The sequence below is a fragment of the Aotus nancymaae genome, unplaced genomic scaffold, assembly GCF_030222135.1.
Source record: "Aotus nancymaae isolate 86718 unplaced genomic scaffold, 86718_ANA_hifiasm-v0.15.2.pri h1tg000040l, whole genome shotgun sequence".
Lineage (NCBI taxonomy): Eukaryota > Metazoa > Chordata > Mammalia > Primates > Aotidae > Aotus > Aotus nancymaae.
Window position 1 is genome coordinate 118,601,028 of NW_026988454.1, and position 23,476 is coordinate 118,624,503.

The following is a 23,476-nucleotide window of genomic DNA, read 5'->3' on the forward strand; positions in this document are numbered from 1 at the left end:
CTCTGCATGGACTAGGGACTGCTCCTTCCGATGTTTTGAGCTTAAAGAGGTGAGATCTCAATCTGAAGGACTGGAGATGGGTGCTAGCGTTCCTGACCTCTGCCGTCTTGTCCTGCACAAATTAGAAATTATGTTGTGGGTCCTTTTTTTTTTTTTTTTGAGACACAGTCTCTCACTGTCCCCCAAGGTGGAGTGCAGTGGCACGATCTCAGCTCACTGCAACCTCTGTGCCTCCTGGGTTCTCAAGCGATTCTCCTGCGTCAGCCTTCTGAGTAGCTGGGATTACAGGCGGGCGCCACCAGCCTGGCTAATTTCTGTATTTTTAGTACAGACGGGGTTTCACCATGTTGGCTAGGCTAGTCTCGAACTCCTGGCCTCAGGTGGTCCGCCTGCCTCAGCCTCCCAAAGTGCTGGGATTACAGGCGTGAACCCACCGCGCCTGGCTGGGTCCTTGTCTTGAAATGTGTCTCTGAGCCAGGAGCGGCAAAGTGGCCTGGAGGACAGACTTCCCCCACTGCCCCTACCTTACTCTCTCAATCTGAGCTCCGGATTTGGGCAGTTGAGGATCACCCTGAGGCCAAGGACGAATGTCACTGGGTACGCGAGAAGGAACTCGGCGGTGGAGGGGGGGTTGCGCGCACATTTAGAGTCAGGGGCATTCCCAGTCTAAGGAGGATTCTCAGAGGCGGTCACAAAAAGGAATGGGGTGGAAGAGCTGAGACTCGAGTGAGAGAAGGGTGGTGGGGGTAGGGCGGGGGTGGGGGTTGGGTGGATCGGGTTGATATTTATATAGGGATAGGTTGATCCTGAAAGGCTGGAGACGGCGACGAGGAGAGGAGGAAGCGGAGGGCGAGGAGGAGCGGAGGAGCACACAGATGAAGAGGGTGATAAAGGCTTTTACAAGCGAGGAGGCGTGGGCTGGTGACAGGCGGAGGGCGGGGAGCGAGTGCCTGCGTGTACAGGGATCTATATGAGAAGAGTGAGGGGCGGCGGGCAGGCGAGGGCAGGGCTGGGGCGTGGGCCGCGGAGCGCGGGGCGGGAAAGTGGGCATGGGAGATGGGAGAATAACGGGGTGGCGCGCCTCTGGCTTCTTAGTTTGCTCCCATTGAGACTCTTAAGATTTTCCTCTCTCGTGGAAGGAAGCTGGGTTGGGGCGTTGGGTGGCCGCGGAGGGCCGGGGCCCCGGGGCGCGCCGGGTGCTAGGTGTGCGCTGTGCGTCGCGGGGGGGTGGGGGCGGGCTCCGCCCCTGGCAGGGGGCCTGAACGCGTGCGAGGAGCCGCCGCCGCCGCTCGGGGTCGCCTGGAGCCCCAGATTCCCGAGCGCTCGGCTCGCATGGCAGCCTCTTCGGCGCCCGGCCCCGCGGCCAGCTAGGGGCGGCCCCGCGCTCCCGCCCGGCCCCTCGGCAGCGACCGTCGGATCCGGCCTCGCTCTGCGCCCCGGGGCGCGCCGCCTCCCCGCCGGAGGTGAGGACTGCGGGGACAGGGCGCGCGGGGCTACGGGCGCGGCGGGGATTCCAGGCCCCGCGCCGCCGCCGAGCCCAGCGCGGCGGAGATAGGAAGGGGACGTGGGAGCGAGTGGTGCGGGGGCTGTCGGAGCTGTGGGGCGGGGACTGCTCGCTGCTGGGAACCGTCCCTCCCTCCGGCCCCCGCGTCCCCTCCGTGCTCGAGGCCGCCTCTGCGCTGTCCCCATCCCGCGGACCCCTCCGTCCTGACTGCGATCCCAGCCCCAGCTGTTCCTGCGCCTGGCCTCGCTCCGCGCTGCCCATCTTTCGCCTCCTTCTTGCAGACCCCGCTCCCGGGTTCCTGTCTTTGCTCTCCTCGCCTGCTCAACCCTTCCCCGCCCCCGCCCTCCCGCTGTCCCCACCCCTTCTTCTGTCCCGGCGCCCCTCTCCCTCGTCGGCTCCTGTCACTTGGAACCCGTATCCGTGCCGCTATCTCCGCATCCGGCCGCCTCCTAACTGGTGCCGTCCCACAGGTGTCCACGCGTCCGGCCGTCCATCCGTCTGTCCCTCCTGGGGCCGGCGCTGACCATGCCCAGCGGCTGCCGCTGCCTGCATCTCATATGCCTGTTGTGCATTCTGGGGGCTCCGGGTCAGCCTGTCCGAGGTGAGCGCGCCCGCGGGCTCCAGTCGCGGCCCTGTCCAGCGGTCCTCGCTTGCACGTTGACCTCTGCCGGCCGGAGACTGCACTGCAGCCGCTCCGACCCGCGGGGCAAGCAAAACCGAGGTTGCCTCTTTGGAATGGAATGGGTTTCTGTGTTGTCCTGCCCTTGGGCTGAGTCCACTCAGTTACCGGAACCCCAATTCTCTTCTGAGTCCCCCATCCCAGGTAGCTGTGTCCTGACTAAGACTCATCGCTCCCACATCAATCTCTTGCAGCCGATGACTGCAGCTCCCACTGTGACCTGGCCCACGGCTGCTGTGCACCTGACGGCTCCTGCAGGTACCTGTCCTGAGCACGTGCCCCCAAACCCTTTGGTCCCCATTTCCCAGCCCTTCACATGCACAACAGTGTCTAGGGGCTTCAGACTCTACTCTTCATGCCTCATCACTCCTATGGTTGACTGGCCAGCCCCTCTTTCCCCTTTACCTCACCTCTGTTGCTTCTTCTAGTTTTTATCTCCCCACTTCTTTCATCTCCCAAGTCTGATTCAGGGATTCTATCTGAACCACTGCTCCTCAAGATACAGGGAAAGAGACCTAAAACTTGAGAGAGTTTGGGGATTGGGTGCCATGAGGAAATGGGGAGATAAAGGAAAGAGAGAAAGAGAAACGGTTTAGCCTGGAAAAGAAACGCTGCAGGGAGGGTTGCTGGAGAGAAACATTTATAATGAAAGAAGATCTTTTTTTTTTTTTTTTTTTTAGACGGAGTTTTGCTCTTGTTACCCAGGCTAGAGTGCAATGGCACTATCTCAGCTCACCGCAACCTCCACCTCCCAGGTTCAAGCAATTCTCCTGCCTCAGCCTCCCGAGTAGCTGGGACTACAGGGGTGCGCCACCATGCCCAGCTAATTTTTGTATTTTTAGTAGAGACCGGGTTTCACCATGTTGACCAGGATGGTCTCGATCTCTTGAGCCCATGATCCACCCGCCTTGGCCTCCCAAAGTGCTGGGATTATAGGCGTGAGCCACCGCGCCCGGCCAAGGATCTTTCTTGAGTTTGAGTAGTTGGTTCACTGAGGTGGAGGGTGGAGATTGGGCAAATTCTGTAGCAGGCGGAAAGTGGACATAAGAAATGAGCTGATAGGGCAGGTAGTTCAATTGGCTGGGGATCTTTGAGACTTTTCATCCCTGGAGGGCTTTTAAAATATGAGTCGAGTGTTTGCCCAGGAATCAGGGTGGGAGGATAGTTCTGATGACCTTTTTTTTTTTTTTTTTTTTTTTTTTTTTACGGAGTCTCACTCTGTTGCCCAGGCTGGAGTGCAGTGGTGTGTCCTCAGCTCACTGCAGCTCTGCCTCTTGGGTTCAAGTGGTTCTCCTGTCTCAGCCTCTTCAACAACGGATTACAGATGCACACCACCATGCCCAGGTAATGTCTTGTATTTTTAGTGGAGACGAGGTTTCACCCAGTTGGCCAAGCTGGTCTTGAACTCCTGACCTCAAGTGATCCACCGGCCTCAGCCTCCCAAAATGCTGGGATTACAGGTTGAGCCACCACACCTGGCGCTGATGACCTTTCAAGGTCATTCTTCTTTAAATGTTTGTGAGCACCTCAGACATGCCAGGAGGGGTACTGGAGGCATCTATAGACATTTTATTTCTTCCCCTACTCAACCCTGCAAGGTGTATCCCCAATTTACAGACAAGAAAACTGATGCTCAGGTTAGACAAAGTACAGAACCAGGGTTTGAGTGCTAATGTCTGATTCCATATATGTGTCCTATGACCCTGCACAGCCCTACACCTACCTGGGACAGGTCTGCTTTCCCTTAGGGGCTGTCATATGTCCTCTTGGTTTCTAGAAGCTCTGGCTCTGTCTCCTCCATTTCTTAACTTCCATGACCCAGAGCCCTGACCCTGTGCTTCTCCCTGTCAGGTGCGACCCGGGCTGGGAGGGGCTGCACTGTGAGCGCTGTGTGAGGATGCCTGGCTGCCAGCATGGTACCTGCCACCAGCCATGGCAGTGCATCTGCCTCAGTGGCTGGGCGGGCAAGTTCTGTGACAAAGGTAGGGGAAGGAAGGGTAGCTGTTGGTTGGGAACCCTATGCTCTTAGGGGAACATCCATCAGTGTTTATTGAGTGCCTATTGTGTCCTTGTCAAACCCTCAAATACACGGTATTTTATAATTTTTTTATCTTATACTTTTTATATGTTGTCTGAATTGATCCTCAACATAACCCCATGGGATAGGAAACACAGCTGCTAAAAATTGTACTCATTTTTGAAACTAAGGCCCACAGAAGAGTTATAACCTGCTCAAAGTCAATTTTTCATTTTTGAGATGAACTCTCAATCTGTCACCCAGGCTGGAGTGCAGTGGTATGATCTCAGCTCACTGCAACCTCTACCTCCTGGGTTCAAGTGATTCTCCTGCCTCAGCCTCCCAAGTAGCTGGGATTACAGGTGCCCGCCACCACACCCAGCTAATTTTTTTTTTTTTTTTTTTTTTTGAGACTGAGTCTCACTCTATTGCCCAGACTGGAGTGCAGTAGTGTGATCTGGGCTCACTTGCAACCTCTGCCTCCTGGGTTTAAGCAATTCTCCTGCCTCAGCCTCCCAGGTAGCTGGGATTACAGGCGCCTGCCACCACGCCTGGCTAATTTTTGTATTTTTAGTATAGATGGGATTTCATCATTTTGGCCAGGCTTTTCTCCATATCCTGACCTCAAGTGATCCACCTGCCTTAGCCTCCCAAAGTGCTGGAATTACAGGTGTGAGTCACCTCACTGGCCTTTTTTCTATTTTTAGTAGAGATGGGTTTTTGCCATGTTGGCCAGGCTGGTCTCAAACTCCTGACCTCAAGTTGTTCCCCCACCTCAGCCTCCCAAAGTGCTGGGATTACAGGCATGAGGCACCATACCCAGCCCAAAGTCAGTTTCAGACAGACTGAGAGCAAGGGCCAGGAGCCTCCTGACTCCAAATTCAGTGTTGTCTCTCCCTAGTACACACTAGCCTGGGCTGGGTTTGTAGTATAGCCACACCCACAGAGCCTGGGGCCTGGAAGGCATGGACAAGTCTGGTCTGGGGACCAGATGTGAGGGGCTACCCCAGAGCCTTTCCTGTCCCTTCTCCAGATGAACATATCTGTACCACGCAGTCCCCCTGCCAGAATGGAGGCCAGTGCATGTATGATGGGGGCGGTGAGTACCATTGTGTGTGCCTACCAGGCTTCCATGGGCATGACTGCGAGCGCAAAACTGGACCCTGTGAACAGGCAGGGTGAGTGCTGGGCCCTTGGGGTGAGTGGAAAGTTAGACCAGAACCTGGTGATGAGATGAGGAAAGAGGCAGGACTGTTAGGAGGATGGGAGACTGAGGGTCAGACCCACACAGCAGCACTCAGATGAAACCCCTGCATGCCAGTGTTCCTAGTTCAGGGTTTCTCAACTTTTTTTGTACCTTCTGAGCCATTTCTTCAACAACCTATAGGAGCTAGAGCAGTAACAAATGTGTGACTGCTCTGATTGAGAAGGGTGGGTGTGGGGAGGTGGAAGGCCTGGGTCTCCCTTTATCCTCTCCTGAATGCTGGCTTGCACCCTTCTGTGTCACCGTAGGGATGAGGAAACAGGCTGCAGGGCTGGACTTGTCCTCATTTCCGCATCAGGCCCAGGAGCCTGCGAGGATAATAATAGCACACTTATCCTGAGCCTTGCCTTCCGGCTGGGCCCTGAACTAACTGCTTAACATTGATTATTTCATTTAACCCTCATAGTTAGGGAAGCTGGGCACTATTTTTATTCTCACTTTTAAAATGAGGTATTTGAGGCTTGGAGAGGGTAGCCCAAGGTGACAGGGCGGGCAGTGGTCAGGATACTGACCTGGGCTACCCTGCAAGTGTCGGTAAGTTGGTATCATGTCCTCTCCCACCCTCACCCCAGCTCCCCATGCCGCAATGGCGGGCAGTGCCAGGACAACCAGGGCTTTGCCCTCAACTTCACGTGCCGCTGCTTGGTGGGCTTTGTGGGTGCCCGCTGTGAGGTGAACGTGGATGACTGCCTGATGCGGCCTTGTGCTAACGGTGCCACCTGCCTTGATGGCATAAACCGCTTCTCCTGCCTCTGTCCTGAGGGATTTGCTGGACGCTTCTGCACCATCAACCTGGATGACTGTGCCAGTCGCCCATGCCAGAGAGGGGCCCGGTGTCGGGACCGTGTCAATGACTTCGACTGTCTCTGCCCTAGTGGCTATGGTGGCAAGACTTGTGAGCTTGTCTTACCCGTCCCAGATCCCCCCACCACAATGGACACCCCTCTAGGGCCCACCTCAGCTGTGGTGGTACCTGCCACAGGGCCAGCCTCCCACAGCGCAGGGGCTGGTCTGCTGCGGATCTCAGTGAAAGAAGTGGTGCGGAGGCAAGAGGCTGGGCTAGGTGAGCCTGGCCTGGTGGCCCTGGTGGTGTTTGGGGCCCTCACTGCTGCCCTGGTTCTGGCTACTGTGTCGCTGACCCTGAGGGCCTGGCGCCGGGGCGTCTGCCCCCCTGGACCCTGTTGCTACCCTGCTCCACACTATGCTCCAGCGTGCCAGGACCAGGAGTGTCAGGTTAGCATGCTGCCGGCAGGGCTCCCCCTGCCACCTGACTTGCCCCCTGAGCCTGGAAAGACCACAGCACTGTGATGGAGGTGGCGGCTTTCCAGCCCCCTTCCTCTTCCACCCCTCAGACTGGAGTGGTCCTTTCTCACCACCCTTCAGCTTGGGTACACACACTGAGGAGACCTTAGCCTCACACCAGAAATATTATTTTTTTAATACACAGAATGTAAGATGGAATTTTATCAAATAAAACTATGAAAATGCAAGTGGGCTCCTATGCCAGAAAAACCCACCTGGTGTCCCAGATGCAAGAGGGCCGGAGCAGAGGCCTGGTTCTGAGGAAGCTCAGGATGCTGCCCACCAAGGAGTGGTTTCCAAAGAGTAACCCAGGGTGCCCTTTTCCCCTCTGGGGAAGTGTGGAGAGGTACAGCCCCAGAGGAGAATGTAAACAAGCAGCCAGCACCTCTGTATAGGCCCAGCCTGGATCAGAGAGAGGGGAGAACCCTGCAGGGTGTGGGATGGGGCTCAGGGCCCTCCAAGCGAGGAGGGGACTCCCTGCTGGCTGCTCTGCAGCAGCTGCTGGAACAATGAGTGGGGCTGGTTGTACAGGGCAGCGGGGGAGTCCAGCTCCACTACTCTCCCCGCTTGCAGCACCAGCACCCGGTCTGAGTTCAGGATCGTGCTGAGCCTGTGGGGGGAAGATGGGCAGTGTGGGGGATGAAGGACAATGCCCTAAGTGAGAAAGCTGACGTGCTATCCCTCCTCTCCCCTTGGGACACCATAGGTCTGTCCCCACAGGCTTTATCCCCTGTATTGGTGCTGGAGAAGAGACTACAGAGTCCTTCAGATAATGTGCTATAAAGGGCCCTGAGCAGTACCTAGAGAAGGAGAAGCTGTTATCTGGGGGACAGGATCTCTAGGGCCCTGACCCCTGGGGTCCCTGAAAGTAATGGAGGCTCTGGGTGCATGCTACCACAGTCACTGATTAGACTGTCACTCTGGGTGTTTGCACACCTGTGGGCAATGGTCAGCACTGTCTTGCTGGCAAAGCGTTTGCAGATGGTCTGTTGGAGCAGCTGGTCTGTCTTCTGGTCCACGCTTGCTGTGGCCTCATCAATACACAGGATCTGGCATATGGGAATGGGGTAGGGGACGACAAGGAAGGAGAGGCTGTAGGGTGGGCTGGGCCTGGCCCAAGCAACAGCTCCCCACTTCCAGCTCTAAAAGGAAAATGAACTTGGTTACCTAAAACATCTTCCCACTCCACCTCCTCACCCTGACACTCCCCCTGCCACCTCCTTCCTAGCCCTCTCTAATGTCTCCTCCTCTCACCTTACCTTGGCATCTGTGAGGAGAGCCCTGGCCAGACACAACAGCTGCCTCTGCCCAAGGGATAAGCTCCGGCCACCCTCGCCCAGCTCACCATCCAGACCACCTGCAAGGAGAGCATCTTCACTGCAGGGTCCAGGCCCTCCCTGCTCCCTTCTTGCTCTAGGGTTGGGGTCCAGCACTCACCCATGGATGTAATCACCTCACTCAGGTGGCACTGCTCCAGGGCCTGCCACAAGGCCCTGTCCTTATGTAGGCATCGGGGATCCAGGTTTTCCCGAACAGTCCCACTGAACAAAAAGGGCTCCTGGGGGATGATAGCCAGCTGGGATCTGGGGGTCAATGACATGGAGTCTAGCAGTTAGAGATGTAGCCACTTCTGCTCCCAGCTCAGTTTTTGACTACAGGGCTAGCACTTCCACAAAAGCCTGGTGATGAGACCTGAACATAACCCCAACTCTGCTCCCCACCCCATCCCCACCAAATGATCTGTTAGTCAGCTGGTACCCAGAACTGCCAGTGCTATGAGCAATACCAAAGAAACCAAAGGCTGGACTCTGTCCTGAAGGAGCCTACATTTCATGGAGGTGCACACACACAAACCAGAGAAAACGAATGGGCTAAACTGCGGCACTGACTCCAAGGGCAGCAGTGGCTACACGGGGATGACCAGAATGACTGAAAGGGCAGGTGACACTTCAAGGTTTGAGTGGGCCTAGAATTGGGTCCTGAAGACATGGTGGAGGTATAAGGTAGGGCCACCACAGCTTAGAAGAGAAGGCAGAAGAGGCAGGCCTATGGCTTTAGGATACAGCTTCCCTACCTTTTCCATGGCACGGAACTCAGAGAAAATGATACTAGGTTGACCTGGAGGTAGGGAAGGAGCGTACACCCTCCTGTGAGGCCACCCGAAGCCAAGGGCAACTGGCTCAGGTCTCAAGCTGTCTGAAGCACTGCCTGCTGAGCCTAAGGGCTCAGGGGATCAGTATCTTGGTACACGAGAGTAGAGGGTATATGCTGGGAAGTATAAGAAAGATGAAGCTGGAAAGGTGGCCTGGGTCAGGGCAAGGAAGACATTGAGATCACCAGCCATGAATCTGGACCTGGGCACTGGGAGTTCGCTGTCATTGCCTGCTTATCCTGTCCTCCATTTCAGCCCCCTGATCAGCCCTGACTGCCCTGAGTTTACATAAAATCTTCCTAGCTGTGCCCTCCTCTAAGTGCCAGTAGTTCTGGTTCCCCTGTCCCCCTCCCAAGTCCACCTCTCCCAGACCTGAGCTGGGCCAGCTCCAGCTGGCTGGTGTCCACGCCATCCAACAGCACTCGCCCTGAACTGGGCTCTAGCAGCCGGAAGAGCACCAACAACAGGGAAGACTTGCCGGAGCCCGTGCGGCCCACGATGCCCAACTTCTCTCCAGGCTGCACGCGGAAGGTCACTCCATCCAGGGCATTTGGCAGCCCTGGCCGGTACACCAACACCACGTCCTGGAACTCCACGCTCCCCTGGGTCAGCCAGCCGGTGCCCAACTGGTGGGGTCCATAGGTGGGAGATAGAGGGAGAGAGGGAGATGGGTGAGATGAGGAGTGATGGTGAGGAGGGGTGAATAATGAGAAACAAACGGACAGTGTGAGAGGAAAGGGGAGAGAATGAGGAGAGATGGGCAAGAAGGGACATAGTGAAGAATTGTCATCATGCAGAGAGGTTACGGGAGCTGAGAAAGATGGGTGAGCAAAAAGAAATGACTTGGGGGGAAACTGGGGTCTGCAGAGTTCCAGAGCTTTGGCCTGGGGTGGGGGTACAGGCCCACCTGCAGTGTCTGGCCCTGGGGTTCCTGGGGCAGGTCACAGGAGTACTCTTCCAGCCGCTCGACGCTCACCAGCATGGCCTCTGTCTGTGTGAAGCTGCTCACCAGGCCTGAGAGCAGGCCTGTCAGGGACAGGGCGTAAGAGAGCGACAGGCCCACCAGCCCTGCAGGAGAGGAGTATCAGCTGCTGGGAGAGCATGGACACCGGGACGTGTGTGGGAGACTCCCCAAGCTGTGGACTGCGGGCATTTAAAGGAAGCGCAGAGAAGCAGGAGGGTGACAGGACCTAGCCAGGGGCACAGGAGGCTTGATGCAGGGCAGGGGGTGGGGTTGGAGAAGCTGGGAGGGATGGCAGGTGGGAGACTGAGATGGGCTGGGGCAGTGTGGTGGGGACAGGGTGGGGGCAGGAAAGGGACTAAGACCAGCAGGTTGGAAGACTCATTCTAGTCCCTGAGCCACCACCACTGGGACGTCACTCCTTGGGACTGTCTTCTCAACTCCAAACTGGGGGTGATGATGATAAGCATGATACACCCTCACAGGGTACCCTGGGTGGGAGGTGAGAATGTTGAGGGACAGTGCAGGGAGAGATCTGGGAGGGGGTGGACTAAGTTGCAGCTGAGGTAGGGTTGAATGGTCCTGGGTGGCACCTGGGTTGGCGAGGCCCTGCTGGTGTTGCACCAGGGCAATGCCTGCGATGGTGCTGACCACTGCTGCCCCCATGAGCTGTAGCCGAATGTCCAGCCACTGCATTGTGGCACTGGTGGCAAACTGGCACCTCTGGTTTAGCTCAAGGAGTTGCTGGTTCTCCTCCTCAAACCTGGGAAGGTCAGAGGGATGCAAGGCTACTCCACTGTTGCCCTTGGCCACCCAGGCTCCTTCCCTATCCAGCAGCTTCTTCTCGGGAGCTGATCTATACACTCACAGGTCTCCCTCAAGGCTGTAGATGGCAGCATGCTCTTTCAAAGTGGGGGTCTGCTCTGCCTCCCTATCTTCCTCTTCTGTTGCTTTCCTCCTTCCCCATCTCTTGTCCCCAAGAGGACTGAACCAACCCTACGCTGCATATTCCTCTTCTCGGGGGTCTCTCTTTTCCCCTCCCCCCAACACCTCATCCCCCTGGGCTCTGGTTCACACACCTGTAGGTGGCCCCTGCAGCCCGGAGCACAGGGAGGCCAGCCAAGGTATCCACCAGGTGGGTATAGAGTGGAGACAGGGTGAGGCTGCCCAGGCGCCGCAGCTCCCGGGAGGACGCCCTGTAGTGCCGCTGCACCTGATAGTAGATGATGCTCAAAGGTGGCAGCAGCAGCAGCAGCCAGGGCAGGCCAGAGCCCAGCACAGCCAGGAGCCCCAGCAGGCCTGCCGCATTGGCCAGGAGGATGTTGAGGATGAAGGGCAGGCTGTCATCTGCACAGGCCACGTCAGAGGAGAAGCGGTTTAGGATCCGGCCCGTGGGCGTGGCATTGAAGAAAGTCACTGGTGCCTGGAAGAAGGACACTGGTTGGGCCAGAACAGAGTCTGGCACAAAAGGGGTTGGCAGGCAGCCCTGGGGGAAATAGGGTGAAAAGGAAAGCCCAAGATAGAGAATAGGGAAGGAGTAAAGTATCCCCAGAAGTTGGGGGCAGAGAGGAGAGATTGGCAGAGCTTGAGGAAGACTATCCCAGAACAGGAAAGACTCTCCCATCCCTCTGGCCAGTGGCAATCCTAGGAGCCTATGCTGGCCATTCCTCTCCCTCTGGGCGAGACATGTCTACTACCCTTTTCAAGGGCAGGGATCTAAACTCTCTCTAGAAGACAAGGACTTCTGGCCAGTGAGTGAGATTTAGTTAGATGTCCGTTAGAACAGTGGGCGGCTGCCCCCTGACAGGCAGTGGAAAGACCCACACAGTGCTGGGTTTGTTTACTGGCTCTCCACAGAACTAGCCTTGGCCAGGTCACTTCAACTTTCAGCATCTCAGTTTCTTTATCTGTAAAAGGGGAATAACAGAACCTACTTCACAGGGTTATTGAGAGGCCCTGCTAAGAAAGTGGACAAGAAAGGGGCTTTGTAAGAACAATGTTAATAATAATTGCTAAGTGAGCACTTAGTGTGTGGCAGGTACTACCCTAACCCCTTTCCACGTGCTAATTAATTAGGTCCTCAGAAGAAGTATACAGGGTAAGCAGTAGACGAGAGACATACGGAGCAGCAGGGATGGATCTTAGAAACAGCCCTAAATAAAAATGGTAAGAAATGGAATGTGAGATCTAACGCAAGGTCATTTGCATAAATTAAAAATACATGCATACCAAACAGACATTTTGTAAAAAGACAAAAAGATACATATGAAACTCGTTTTAGAATGGCTGCTTCTTAAGGAGCCAGAGGAAATGGAAACAGGGCATAGAGATAAAGGGGATGGATAAAGAAGTAAAACAGGCCGGGCGCAGTGGCTCACAGCTGTAATCCTAGCACTTTGGGAGGCCAAGATGGGTGGATCACCTGAGGTCAGGAGTTCAAGACCAGCCTGGCCACCATGGTGAAAACCCATCTTTAAAAAATAAAATAAATAAAAAATAAAAAAAAAAGAAGTAAAACAGAAAAGGGGCCTTGTGTGAAGTCAGGGGTCAATCCTCTGCACCTCAAAGTCCAAAACTGAAGTAATTCTCAGGTAGATTATATTATTTGCCTCATTATACACATGAGAAAACTACAGCTGTAAGTAACCGGGTTTGAACCCAGGCATCCACTCTGCCCTGCAGCCTCTCCAGGTCTCAGAGATTGTCACATGCCAAACCCATCTGTAAGGATGGGATGTAGGACTAGGGATGTCGGATGGGGCCCAGTGGAGCCCAAGTATTGGGAGGACACTCCACAGGGCTAGGAGACTCCACAGGGAGTCTCCTGAGAGGACACTCCACAGGGCTAGGAGACTGCACTCCCCCACCCCAAGCTCCCAGCCCCTCACCATAAGGACTCGATGCAGCAGGCGGCGATGCAGGGTGGCAGCTGCTTGGAGGGTGCCTGCCGCAAAGAGCACTGCCCGGAGGAGGGTGCAGAGGGAGTTGACACCAGCAATGGTCGCATATACGGTGAGGTAGAAACGGAGGTCTGAGGAGCCATTGGGGGCAGCTTTGGGCAGTGGGAACACTGGGGTGCTGGGTGGTGGGGAGGGGGCTGTGGGTAACCAAAAGTAGGGCCACTCAGGGGTCCCTTCTCCTCCCCCATGCCATCTCTCCCACCCTCCAGAAGCCACAGCACCTGGAATACTGGCCCCAACCCTCACTCCCTGCCTGGAGACCACTCTTGAGAGCACCAGGCCTACTCCCAGCCCCAGCCACTTACTAGAGGTTTCCGGGGGAAAAGAGGAGCAGCTGTGGACAGAAGAGCCCCATAGAAGCTGGGCTGGTGGAGGCTGGTGCCTCCCGGGAGCTATTCTCAGCCTTCAGCTGAGAGATCCAGTGGGAGAGCCACCAGTCAGCAGCATTCCGCGTGGCTGGGTGGGGACAGGAAGGAAAAAGCTGTGAGAGGCTCCTCTCCCTCATTCATTCTATTCCAATGCCCCCTTTCTTGGCCCTTGCCTCTGGTTCCTGCCCAACTCCATCCCTCTGGCCTGGCCTCCCCACCCTGCCACTACCCCATATCCTCCCTAGTATGCACTTCTCTCCTAGGCCCATCACCCTTCAGCTCTGGGGAGAAGAGGATCTCAGACTTGCAGAATGGGAGCTAACCTGGGGGGCAGAACTGAAGCTAGCTATAGAGCACATGCCTCTGGCCCCCAGGCCTCTCAGAATTAGGAATATGGCTTTTGCCCCAGATGTGACCCATGCTTGGTGAGTCTCTGGGCTTTGTAATGATTAGTGCAAGGTAATGGGCACCTGGACAGCACACCTTACAGTGGTGGTGTAAGAGACTCCCTGGCACACTCACCTTGCATGAGGAGCAGAGAGAAGAGGATGGCTAAGGCCAAGCCCCGGCCTACAGCCTTCCAGTAAGCTTGGTACACATGCAAGGCCACGGTGCCCTCCTTCTTGCTTTCTTCCTGTAGCAGGCGACCAGATGTGCTCTGCTCCTCCTCCAGCCCCCACTTTGTTTTCTCTTGGTTCTGTACTGACTGGGCTGTGGCTGTGAGAATCAGGGGTCATGGGGAAATTAAGCTTGCAGGGTGCCAGCTGGAAACTAAGTATTTCAGAGGAGTAGGCAGCCTTTGTAGAAAAAGCTCCACAGTGTGGGAGTGAAAAGCAAGCCTTTTTCTCCCACTGGGGAGCCGCACCTGAGTCAGACTCTTGTCCATTCTCAGCCCAGGCTTTGGGGACAGCTTGTACCAGTGGCAGAATCTCAGAGGGAGGCCCTGGAGGGTAGAAGGGGAGATTAGGAGGGGCTGTTCTGAGTCTATACTATGCTTTTCTCAGTGCGTGTGCAGATCCCACCTCCCATCCTCTTAGGCCTCCCTCTCTAACCCACCCTAGCAGGATCCTGCTCTGGATAACTCTAGATCTTGAGCAGGACTCAAGTCCATCCTTGTAAACCTAGATTCCAACCAGCAGAGAGGGACGAATGTCTATCCCCAAGAGGACATCCAGAGCTATGCTTGCCATTGTTTCCAGGGTTACTTCTCATTACTGCAGAGCTTTTTCTCAAGCTTCACTCAATTCCTAACATCTGGTTGGAGCTTCACTTCCTCCTATTTCTCTCCCAGTGACCTTGCAGGTGGTCATGTCCCTCTGCATAAAAATCTTTCAGAGTTTAAAGTTTTTTATTTTTACAAAAAGACCATTCTAAACCTGACTGCTTTCTTTTCTCTGAAGATATCAGACTGTTCTCTCTCCTGTTCCCTGAGCCCCTAAGTTCCCAGGAGCACTCAGTCACAAAGCCCATGAGTCCCAAACACACTGGCATTTCACTAACATGCCCCTTTTCCCTCCTGTTCTCCTAGTTCCTCACACCAGTTGTGTGAAGGCAGGAGATGGCAATGACTGGCTCAGGCCACACATGCAGCAGGTGGCAGAGTCTGTACTTCACAATACCCTGCCACACCTGGGCAGACACCTCCCTTATGTGGGGCTCCTGCCTCCATTACCAGCCCGGATGAGGCGCCCAGCTTCCATCAGCAGCACTACGTCAGCCCTCTCCAGGTACTCGGTGCGGTGGGTGCACAGCAGCCGTGTGGTGTGGCTCAGCACGCCCAGGATGCACCTGTGCAGTAGATGGCTGGCCACATCTGCATCCACAGCGGCCAGAGGGTCATCGAGGAGATAGAGCTCCTTTTCCTAGGAAGACATAAGGGTACCATGGGCACCAGGACCCACAGGCTCTCCTGGGAAGATCTCAAGGTGGTCATGGAAGACAGTTGAGAGGAACTCTGGGGGCTACCCCTACACTAGCAGAGAAGGTGGTGAGACCTGAGGGTGGACATCCCTTCAGGCAAGAGAGAACATGACCCCAGGGCCAGCACCCAGCTTTCCTAGGTCCCAGGGCCCCAGCCCACATAACTTTTTTTTTTTTTTTTGGAAATGGCGTTTTGCTCTTGTTGCCCAGGCTGGAATGCAGTGGCATGATCTTGGCTCACCGCAACCTCCGCCTCTTGGGTTCAAGCTATTCTCCTGTCTCAGCCTCCCGAATAGCTGGGATTACAGGTATGCACCACTATGCCTGGCTAATTTTTGTATTTTTTTTTTTTTAGTAGAGATGAGGTTTCACCATGTTGGCCAGGCCAGTCTCAAACTCCTGACCTCAAGTGTTCTGCCCTCCTCAGCCTCCCAAAGTGCTGGGATTACACCAACTAGCTTTTTAAAATTATTTTTTTTGGAGACAGGATTTTGCCACATTGCCCAAGCTGGTCTTGAACTTCTAGGATCAAACAATCCTTCTGCCTTGGCCTCCCAAAGTGCTCGGATTACAGACCTAAGCCACCATGCCCATCCCACATAATACTTTGTAAAGGGCCTTGAACTCTGCCTTAAATCTGCAAAAGGGGATGGGACGGCCAATATCTCAGGAACATTCAACGGGGCAGGGAAGGAACCAGATGTCGAGGAAAATATTCCTATCCTCCTGACTCAGCCAAGCACCCAAGGCTCTGGACTCGCCCAACCTCCCTGCCACTGCAACCCCCATCTTTAACTTACCTGGTAGACAGCACGAGCAAGGGCAATCCGGGCACGCTGTCCCCCACTAAGGGTCACACCCTTCTCCCCCACCTCTGTCTGGTCTCCAGCAGGCAGGATCTGATGGAACAAGTGCCCCAGTGGGTCAGGGACCTCCCTATTACTTTCTGGCCCACTTCCTTTCCCTTTGCAGGAAAGAGACGGTGGGAGTCAAGAGAAGTAGGGAGCTTGAGGAGAGCAGAGTTAAATTTGGGGTGAGCTAGTCAGAGGAGACAAGGCATAATTCCAAAAATATCTAACATTTATCAAACACTTACTATGTGCTTAGCACTTTACAGGCATTATCTCATTCAAGCCCTCTGATAATCTTATGAAGATGGTATCATTTCCTTTTCTCAGGTGCAACCAAAGCTCAGACAGATTCACTAGCTTGCCCACAGCTAGTAAGGGGCAGGACGCAAGTTCAGATTCTTAACCACTCTGTTACGTTTACTACCCCCTTTTTTCTTTTTTTTTTTTTTAAGACGGAGTTTCGCTCTTGTTACCCAGGCTGGAGCACAATGGTGCGATCTCGGCTCACCGCAACCTCCGCCTCCTGTGTTCAAGCAATTCTCCTGCCTCAGCCTCCTGAGTAGCTGGGATTACAGGTGTGCGCCACCATGCCCAGCTAGTTTTTGTATGTTTAGTAGAGACAGGGTTTCACCATGTTGACCAGGATGGTCTCGATCTCTTGACCTTGTGATCCATCTGCCTCGGCCTCCCAAAGTGCTGGGATAATAGGCGTGAGCTACTGCGCCTGCCCTACCTTGTCTTTTTAATAGGCAGATACCTTGGGCAAATTTGATGTAAAAGCTTTTATAGATTTTTACTTTTTGTGTGTGTATGTGAGACAGAGTCTTGCTCTGTCGTCCAGGCTGGAGTGCAGTGGCATAATCTCGGCTCACTGCAATCTCCGTCGCTCTAGTTCAAGCAATTTTCCTGCTTCACCCTCCCGAGTAGCTGGGATTACAGGTGTGAGCCACCCGCCCAGCTAATTTTTGTACTTTTAGTAGAGACGGGGTCTTACCATGTTGCCCAGGCTGGTCTCAAACTGTTGGGCTCAAGTGATCTGCCTGCCTTAGTCTCCCAAAGTGCTGGGATTATAGGCATGAGCCACCGCAACTGGCCCAGCTTCCTTAGGTTTTTAGAGAAGGAAGGTACTACCTCCAAGCCTTCTTGTGGCCTCAGGCATGGTCTACTAAGCAAAGGAATTCCCATCCTCATGCATAGGAAGCAATTGTGATCCACTAGATGGTGAGTCCCCTGAGCTAAAAGCTTTGTTGTTCATCTCTTTCCTTAGTGTCTGGAATAGTACCCAGAACCTAGCACAAGTGGGAAAGCTTGATGTAGCAATGAATTATTGGCTGGGTGCAGTAGCTCATGCCTGTAATCCCAGCACTTTGGGAGGCCAAGGTGGGTGAATCGCTTGAGGTCAGGAGTTCGAGACAACCCAGGGCAATATGGTGAAATCCCGTCTCTACAAAAAAAAAAAAAAGCTAGGTGTGGTGGCTCATGCCTGTGGTCCCAGCTACTTAGGGGGCTGAGGTGTGAGGATCACTTGAGCCCAGGAGGCAGAGGCTGCAGTGAACCAAGATGGCGCCACTGCATTCCAGCCTGGGCAATAGAAAAAAGACCCTGTCTCAAAAGAAAAAAAAAAAGGAAAAACAAAAGAATGACAGCTGCATACAGGATGCCTCATCGTCAAAGTTAAAGGTGCTCCTTTCCAGGGATGTTTTACCTGGGTAGGGTAGTGGTGGTGACACTCCTGAAGATGACGGGGGGGTTGGGTGGGAAGTCAAGGGAGAAAACTGGAATCTCTTCCTCTATAAATGTAGTACTCTGGATTGGGGCAAGGGGAAATCTAATAGTCTTGGCAGGTTTCTCTAGTGTAACCTGCAACCAAATGAGACCTTGACTCTTCCAAGCCTTTCCAGCAGCAGGTGGGGAGAACCTTCCAAGCCTTCCCAGTGGGAGGTGGGTATGGAGAAGGGGACAAGGAGCCAGGCTGTGCAGAGCTAAGCCTCACAGGTAGAACCCTCCCTAGCTCCAGAGGCCATAGGGCTCTTCCCACTGCTATGTAGAACACCCAGTCGCCACCCTACTGGGCCCTATAGGAAGGGGCAGCTGGACACTCTGGGAGGACCACAGTCCAATGGCCATTCCTAGATAAGTGATGCCCGAGTAGAAGCAACCCCTTTCCAGAAAAGTAAGGCTCTGGTTTGAGGTGTCAGGGACACATGGAGAGGCAAGCAGCTAAGAGGATTCAAGGCCAGGCACTCACACTGAGGTCATCATTGAGGGCGCAGGCTTCTAGCACCTCCTTGTACAGCTGTGCATCAAATGTCTTCCCAAAGAGGATGTTGTCTCGAATGGTGGCAAACTGGATCCAGGGTTCCTGGGTGGCCAGGCCAAAGCCCTTGGACAGCCCCCACACTGCCACACGCCCACGTAGCCTGCAGAGAGCCAGGCCAGCAGTATGGGGACCAACTCTTCTCTGGGTCCCTCCATGCCCAGCACTTGACTCCTAGAAGCCTCCCCAGGCTGCTGTCTTCTACACAGGGGCCCCTTTCATATCACATGACTGAGCTGGCAGCCCCTGAAGTGAGGGGGTCCTAATGAAGCCCATCCTAGATGGAGAAGGGAAAAAATTGCTCTTTGGCTACAGCCAAGCAGCTGTTGCATTTACAAGTGCTCAGGAGCCACCAGATTGTATTTGTTCTCATCTGAAAACAAGATCTTCCCTCAAATCTATGCTCCTCTCTAGATTCCTTCCCCACACAGCCACATTTCTGAAAGAATGGCTGACACTGGATGTTTCCATTCTTTTGCTCACTATTATAGCATTTAAAACACTCTGGTGTAATGATTATGATGGTTCACTTTCTTGGTCACCTCCTTCTTTCCAGATTGAAAACTCTTCCCATTAAGGGACCATGCATTCCTCTTTTTAGTACCCCTGACCCCAAAAAGGTGTCCAACACATAGCAGGGGCTCAGTAAGTGTTTTCTAAAGGACAGAGTGAGGACAGGGGTGCACAGGAGGTTGGTTACCTGTGGAGCTCTCCAGCGATGGCAGCCAGCAGCGAGCTCTTCCCACAGCCCACCTTCCCCACGATGCCCACCAGCATACCCTGCAAGGAAGCCACACAAGCAAGTGTCTGCTGTTGGTAGGGGAAGGAACAGAGGTGGCAGTGCTCTCCCTCTTGATGCTCTGGGCTGCCAATCCTCCCACTGAGGCTTCTCTTTTCTTCTTAGTGTGTAGGGAAAGAATTCTCCACCTTATAGGCTGATCTGTTGGCTCTAGAGAAAGAGGGTGTTTTTTTCTCCACTCAGAGTGGCTATCAGTTTCACTATCTATGTGAAGGGCCTCTGAAGGGGAGCAGCATGCCAGAGAGAATCGCAGGAAACTGCCCAAGAACTTCCAAGGTAAGCTCTGAGACAAGTCTCTCAGAATGGGAGAGGGGAGGGTAGGACTCCAGGCATTGGGGCCTGGATGCTGGGTTGGCTAAGTCAACCTGTGGCTAGACTTCCCATATCTCAGGGCAAAAAGCAGTGCTTTGCATAGACGCGTATTTCTGTACCTTATAGTTTAAATTTTTCTGTTTTCCTTCATTTTTTTTTTGTCATAACGTTGGTTCAAGGAGCTATCTCCCTGTTCAAAAAAAAAAAAAAAAAGAAAAAAAAAAGTCCTAGTTCCTTCTATAGAAGGGACTGAGCTCTCAGAAGTTCTATCTGCCTGTGATGTGCCAACCCTGGCAGCCAGGGTTGACCCATCTACAAGTGGGAACCACTTCTGAGATCCTTCCCTGGAAATTTGGGTTCAGGTCCCAGAGGCAGCTTCTCCTTGTTGGCTCTAATTTGGAAGCACAAATGCTCTCTGTAGTCACATCTTCTGCTCAATGGAGGGTGTGTCCACAGAGAGAGGAGAACCAGGCAAACATAGGGAGAGGTACACATAGAAGGCAGAGAGCTCTGCGAGTTGAGGCCTGGTTCTGGGCTGATTCTAAGATCCAGCTGTGTTCCTGCCTTTGGATTTTGCAACATATCTCTATATCCTTATTATACATTCTTGTTTGCTTAAGCTAGCTCCAGTGCGTTTCCGTAACTTATATCCAAAAAAAGCCCCAACTAACACGTTAGCAAAATTCCTTTGTACAATTCCAGCCTTGTCTTGCCTGAACTGAGGAAAAACAAAGCATACAGCCTAAGCCAGAAACGTGAGCCAAATGTGGTGGAGGCAATTCAGCCACCACCAGAGAATGCTGGGTTGAGCTGTGGGGCACAGGGTTGGAAAGAGGTCAGGAGAGAGTGAAAACTCAGGACAGGAGGTGAACAAGAGTTGGCTTCTTGCCAGGAATGCCCCATTTTAAGTTCTTTGTATGCTATAGCGTGAGTCACAGGGTGTGATTGCTTTTCACCAAGCTAAAGAGAGGATTCCCATTTGCAAAATATTTCTTGGACGTGCTTGCTTGGCCCCTCCCCCAGATCCCCAATGTTGGGGAGATGCTAGATAAGCCACAGGGCCTGTTCTGAATGCTGCAGCTTCTGAGGGACATGGAGAGACAAACACACCCCTTGGTCTGGATTGGATACAAGCTGTCTAAAGACCAGAGAGAGGTACAACTATTCTGAGATTCAGAAATGAAATGTCATCTCCTCATGGATTAGAATCTGCTCACCAAAAGCCTCTCCCTCCTGTAGCAATTAGAGCTGCAGAGCCATCAGCTATGACTGGCTCGGTCACTGCTTCTCTGTCACGAGTTTTCATCTCTCCCGTTAGTCTGAGGACTCTCCCAGGGTGTCTGTCCAACAAACCTTTTTCACTTCGAGATGACTGATGAAGGTCTCCTGGCTGGTTCCAACTGGGTCCCAAGAGAACAAGGCTCCATGCAGCTCCAATATTGTAGATGGCTCTGTGGGGGGATCTGAACAGAGAAGCCACTTGACTTGGGCTCCTAATCTACCACAATCTGCCTGTAGAGGGTAAATCATGTAATTGACTTGCTAGCCCCGTATCTACCTGCCCAGAGCTGAGTCTGAGTTTTGGATTCCACTATCTCTACCCCTCTTGGTGACATCTATGCACAGCACCCAAGTGGCTCCACTCCCCTCTTCACCCTGTACCAGGTTCTGCCCACTAGCTTCTCATTACCTGGGCTGTAGTAGGCCTTGGGGTTGTGGTTTGGAAGGTCGAGGAAATGCTGGATCCGGTCCAAGGACACTTTGGCCTCCAGGAGGCCATTGATCACCCAAGGGAAGTTGTTGAGAGGAAGAATGAGCATTCGTACCAGTGCCAGGGCCGTGAACACCTGAGTGAGATGGGAGCAGGATATAGCCCAGCCCCAGGAGTTATCTAAGGGCCTGCTCTATGGAAAGCCCTATGGACAGGTCTATGGAGGGAAGAACCAGGCAACAACAGAACTGAAGGGCTGGCTGGCCAATCCTGAGTTCAGACATGGCAGAGATGGCCACTTCAAGAATCCTAGAAATTCCAGTGTTCCTCCAGGGATCCAGGTTGCATCTTTTTTTTTTTTTTTTTTTTTAAGATGGAGTCTTGCTTTGTCACCTAGGCTGGAGTGCAGTGGCACAATCTCGGCTGACTGCAACCTCTGCCTCCAGGGTTCAAGTGATTCTCCTGCCTCAGCCTCCCAAGTAGCTGGGATGACAGGCATGCACCACCACACCTGGTTAAGTTTTGTATTTTTAGTAGAGATGGGGTTTCACCATGTCAGGCTGGTCTTGAACTCCTGACCTCAGGTGATCCACCCGCCTTGGCTTCCCAAAGTGCTGGAATTACAGGTGTGAGCCACCACACCCAGCCAAGGCTGCACCTTTATAAGTGGGCAGGCCTAGCTCATTTTGAGACTTTTTTAGAATTTCCAAGTAGCAACATCACCTGGCCTTGGCTAGACCCAGTATTGGATTATAGATTTTTTTTTCCCCAAGGCCATTACAATGAGGATAAAGAGATCTAACCCCAAGCCTGGAACTGACTAGAAGTTGGAGTGAAAGATAGAGGAGAGGAAGGAAATGAATTCCTTCACAGAGGGGAAGGTTATATATCTAAGGCCCCCAGAAAAGGTTCCTTCAGTTTTCCCTTGGGAGATGAGGCAGTCAGGGATCCCTCCCTCCTCAGCCAGCACTGAGGGCCCAAGCCATGTCTCCACTTCGCTGACGTCTCCTTGATGCCAGTTATTTTCCTTCCTGGTCCTCACCTTGGTGGCAGTGAGCTGATGCCCTATGAGGACATAGGTGATGAAGATGACGATGGAGATGACAACCGGCAGGGCAGCCCACAGGTATACGCAGGCTGCATCCAGGTATTTGATGACCCGGAGTCGCCCCAGCTCTCGAGCGCGGCAGGCCTCTACTCGGGCCCCCAGTGCCTGCTCCCACCCGCAGAACTTGATGACCCGAATGCCACTCAGCAGCTCTGTGACAAGCTAGGGAAAGGAGACAAGGGAGCAGTGTGAAGTGGGGGCACTGCTCATGTGTCTTCTCTGCCAAGCTTTCCCCAGGGTCCAGGAAGAATGTCCAGTACTCCAAGCTCCCAGATACTCTGCACTGCCCTAGTCCTGGTTTTCTTCCTCACCTTCAGTCCTTTCTGAAACCCTGCCCCTCAAATCCTTTTCAGCCCTGGGTTGCTTCCCCTCCCAGTCTCTTTTACTTCTCTATTTGTTCCAGCTGGGAACAAGCTGGAGCTGGAACTCCTTTCCTTCCTGGGAGAAGTGGTGGCAGGTGCAGCCAGGTCACCACAGTGGAGTAAAAGCACTTCTCCCATTAGATGAGGGACAAAGGGCTATCTCCCAAAACCAAAAGATGTGGGCTTTGGAGACTGGCCCCAGTCCTGGCCTATGGCTTGAGTGGTACATAAACTATTCCTGTAGGAGTACACAGGCATAAGAGGCCACACCACAGCCCAGGGTCAAACAGGCTAATGGGCCCAGGCAAGACGGGCAAGGGCCAAAACTTCTTGGAGACCTTGTCTGTAGCTGTCACAGGTAGCAGAGAAGGCCTCATGCCGTAACTATCTAACAACCTCCCTTTCCTCCAGAAGCACTCCGCGCTATTCCACTAAGGGTCAACAACTATGCTGTATGAATCCCCAGGACTGCCATTCCCTTTGTGAAGGTGCCCACCATCACTGCAGAAGCCAGAACTGATTCAGCCAAACCTTAATACCTAGAGTTGGCCCAAGCAGGAAAGTGACCTATTCCCTTCCCCACAGTCTACCCAGAGAGGCAGCTAAGGTTCTCCTAGGCCTCTCTACATGCAGCCATGGGGTGGCCTGTGCCCCAGACAAGGAGGTGGGAGACTTGGGTCTCAGCTCTGGCCCTAAAAACCTGTTTGGTGCCAGGGAGATGACTTCCCAGGGTGGTCACACATATTTAGAGCTGACTTTGTGACTTAGCACTATGGTAAGCATTCTCTCATGTGATCCTTACAACAACTCTACGAGGTGAGCTACTATTATTCTCCTTTTACAGACGATGAAGGGGAAGCCCAATAGGTTAAGTGACTTGTCTGAAGTG

General features: G+C 53.7%; 2 protein-coding genes across 13 annotated transcripts in view; one reads left to right on the forward strand and one right to left on the reverse strand.

Annotated features, from left to right (window-relative positions):
* DLK2 (delta like non-canonical Notch ligand 2) lies at positions 1 to 6,973 on the forward strand. Of its 3 annotated transcripts, none has more exons than XM_012448710.2 (6): positions 1 to 49; positions 1,975 to 2,105; positions 2,378 to 2,441; positions 4,035 to 4,165; positions 5,234 to 5,378; positions 6,037 to 6,973. In XM_012448710.2, exons 2-6 carry the CDS (start codon positions 2,030 to 2,032, stop codon positions 6,770 to 6,772), a joined length of 1,152 nt encoding a protein of 383 aa, XP_012304133.2. In that variant the 5' UTR covers positions 1 to 49; positions 1,975 to 2,029; the 3' UTR covers positions 6,773 to 6,973. The 3 variants fall into 3 exon arrangements, with proteins under 3 accessions (XP_012304133.2, XP_064217090.1, XP_064217091.1); XM_064361020.1 differs by lacking the exon at positions 1 to 49 and adding an exon at positions 817 to 884; XM_064361021.1 differs by lacking the exons at positions 1 to 49; positions 1,975 to 2,105; positions 2,378 to 2,441 and adding an exon at positions 3,389 to 3,527.
* Positions 6,879 to 23,476, reverse strand: part of ABCC10 (ATP binding cassette subfamily C member 10) — a 22,101-nt gene continuing 5,503 nt past the window's right edge. For 3 of the 10 annotated variants that reach the window (XM_012448703.2, XM_012448702.2, XM_064361015.1), the window contains exons 4-22: positions 22,160 to 22,387; positions 21,097 to 21,253; positions 20,760 to 20,869; positions 18,996 to 19,075; positions 18,227 to 18,398; positions 15,928 to 16,026; positions 14,880 to 15,069; positions 14,073 to 14,150; positions 13,730 to 13,924; positions 13,145 to 13,295; positions 12,768 to 12,957; positions 10,959 to 11,302; positions 10,473 to 10,642; positions 9,826 to 9,986; positions 9,291 to 9,544; positions 8,204 to 8,349; positions 8,026 to 8,123; positions 7,703 to 7,815; positions 6,879 to 7,376 (exon numbers count right to left, since the gene is read on the reverse strand). In XM_012448703.2, the coding sequence (XP_012304126.2) occupies positions 7,214 to 7,376; positions 7,703 to 7,815; positions 8,026 to 8,123; positions 8,204 to 8,349; positions 9,291 to 9,544; positions 9,826 to 9,986; positions 10,473 to 10,642; positions 10,959 to 11,302; positions 12,768 to 12,957; positions 13,145 to 13,295; positions 13,730 to 13,924; positions 14,073 to 14,150; positions 14,880 to 15,069; positions 15,928 to 16,026; positions 18,227 to 18,398; positions 18,996 to 19,075; positions 20,760 to 20,869; positions 21,097 to 21,253; positions 22,160 to 22,387 (3,099 nt within the window). In that variant the 3' untranslated portion in view covers positions 6,879 to 7,213. Of the gene's footprint in view, positions 7,377 to 7,702; positions 7,816 to 8,025; positions 8,124 to 8,203; positions 8,350 to 9,290; positions 9,545 to 9,825; positions 10,643 to 10,958; positions 11,303 to 12,767; positions 12,958 to 13,144; positions 13,296 to 13,729; positions 13,925 to 14,072; positions 14,151 to 14,879; positions 15,070 to 15,927; positions 16,027 to 18,226; positions 18,399 to 18,995; positions 19,076 to 20,759; positions 20,870 to 21,096; positions 21,254 to 22,159; positions 22,388 to 23,476 lie in introns of those variants that run through there. The other 7 variants (XM_064361016.1, XM_012448706.2, XM_064361017.1 and 4 more) reach the window with 7 other exon arrangements.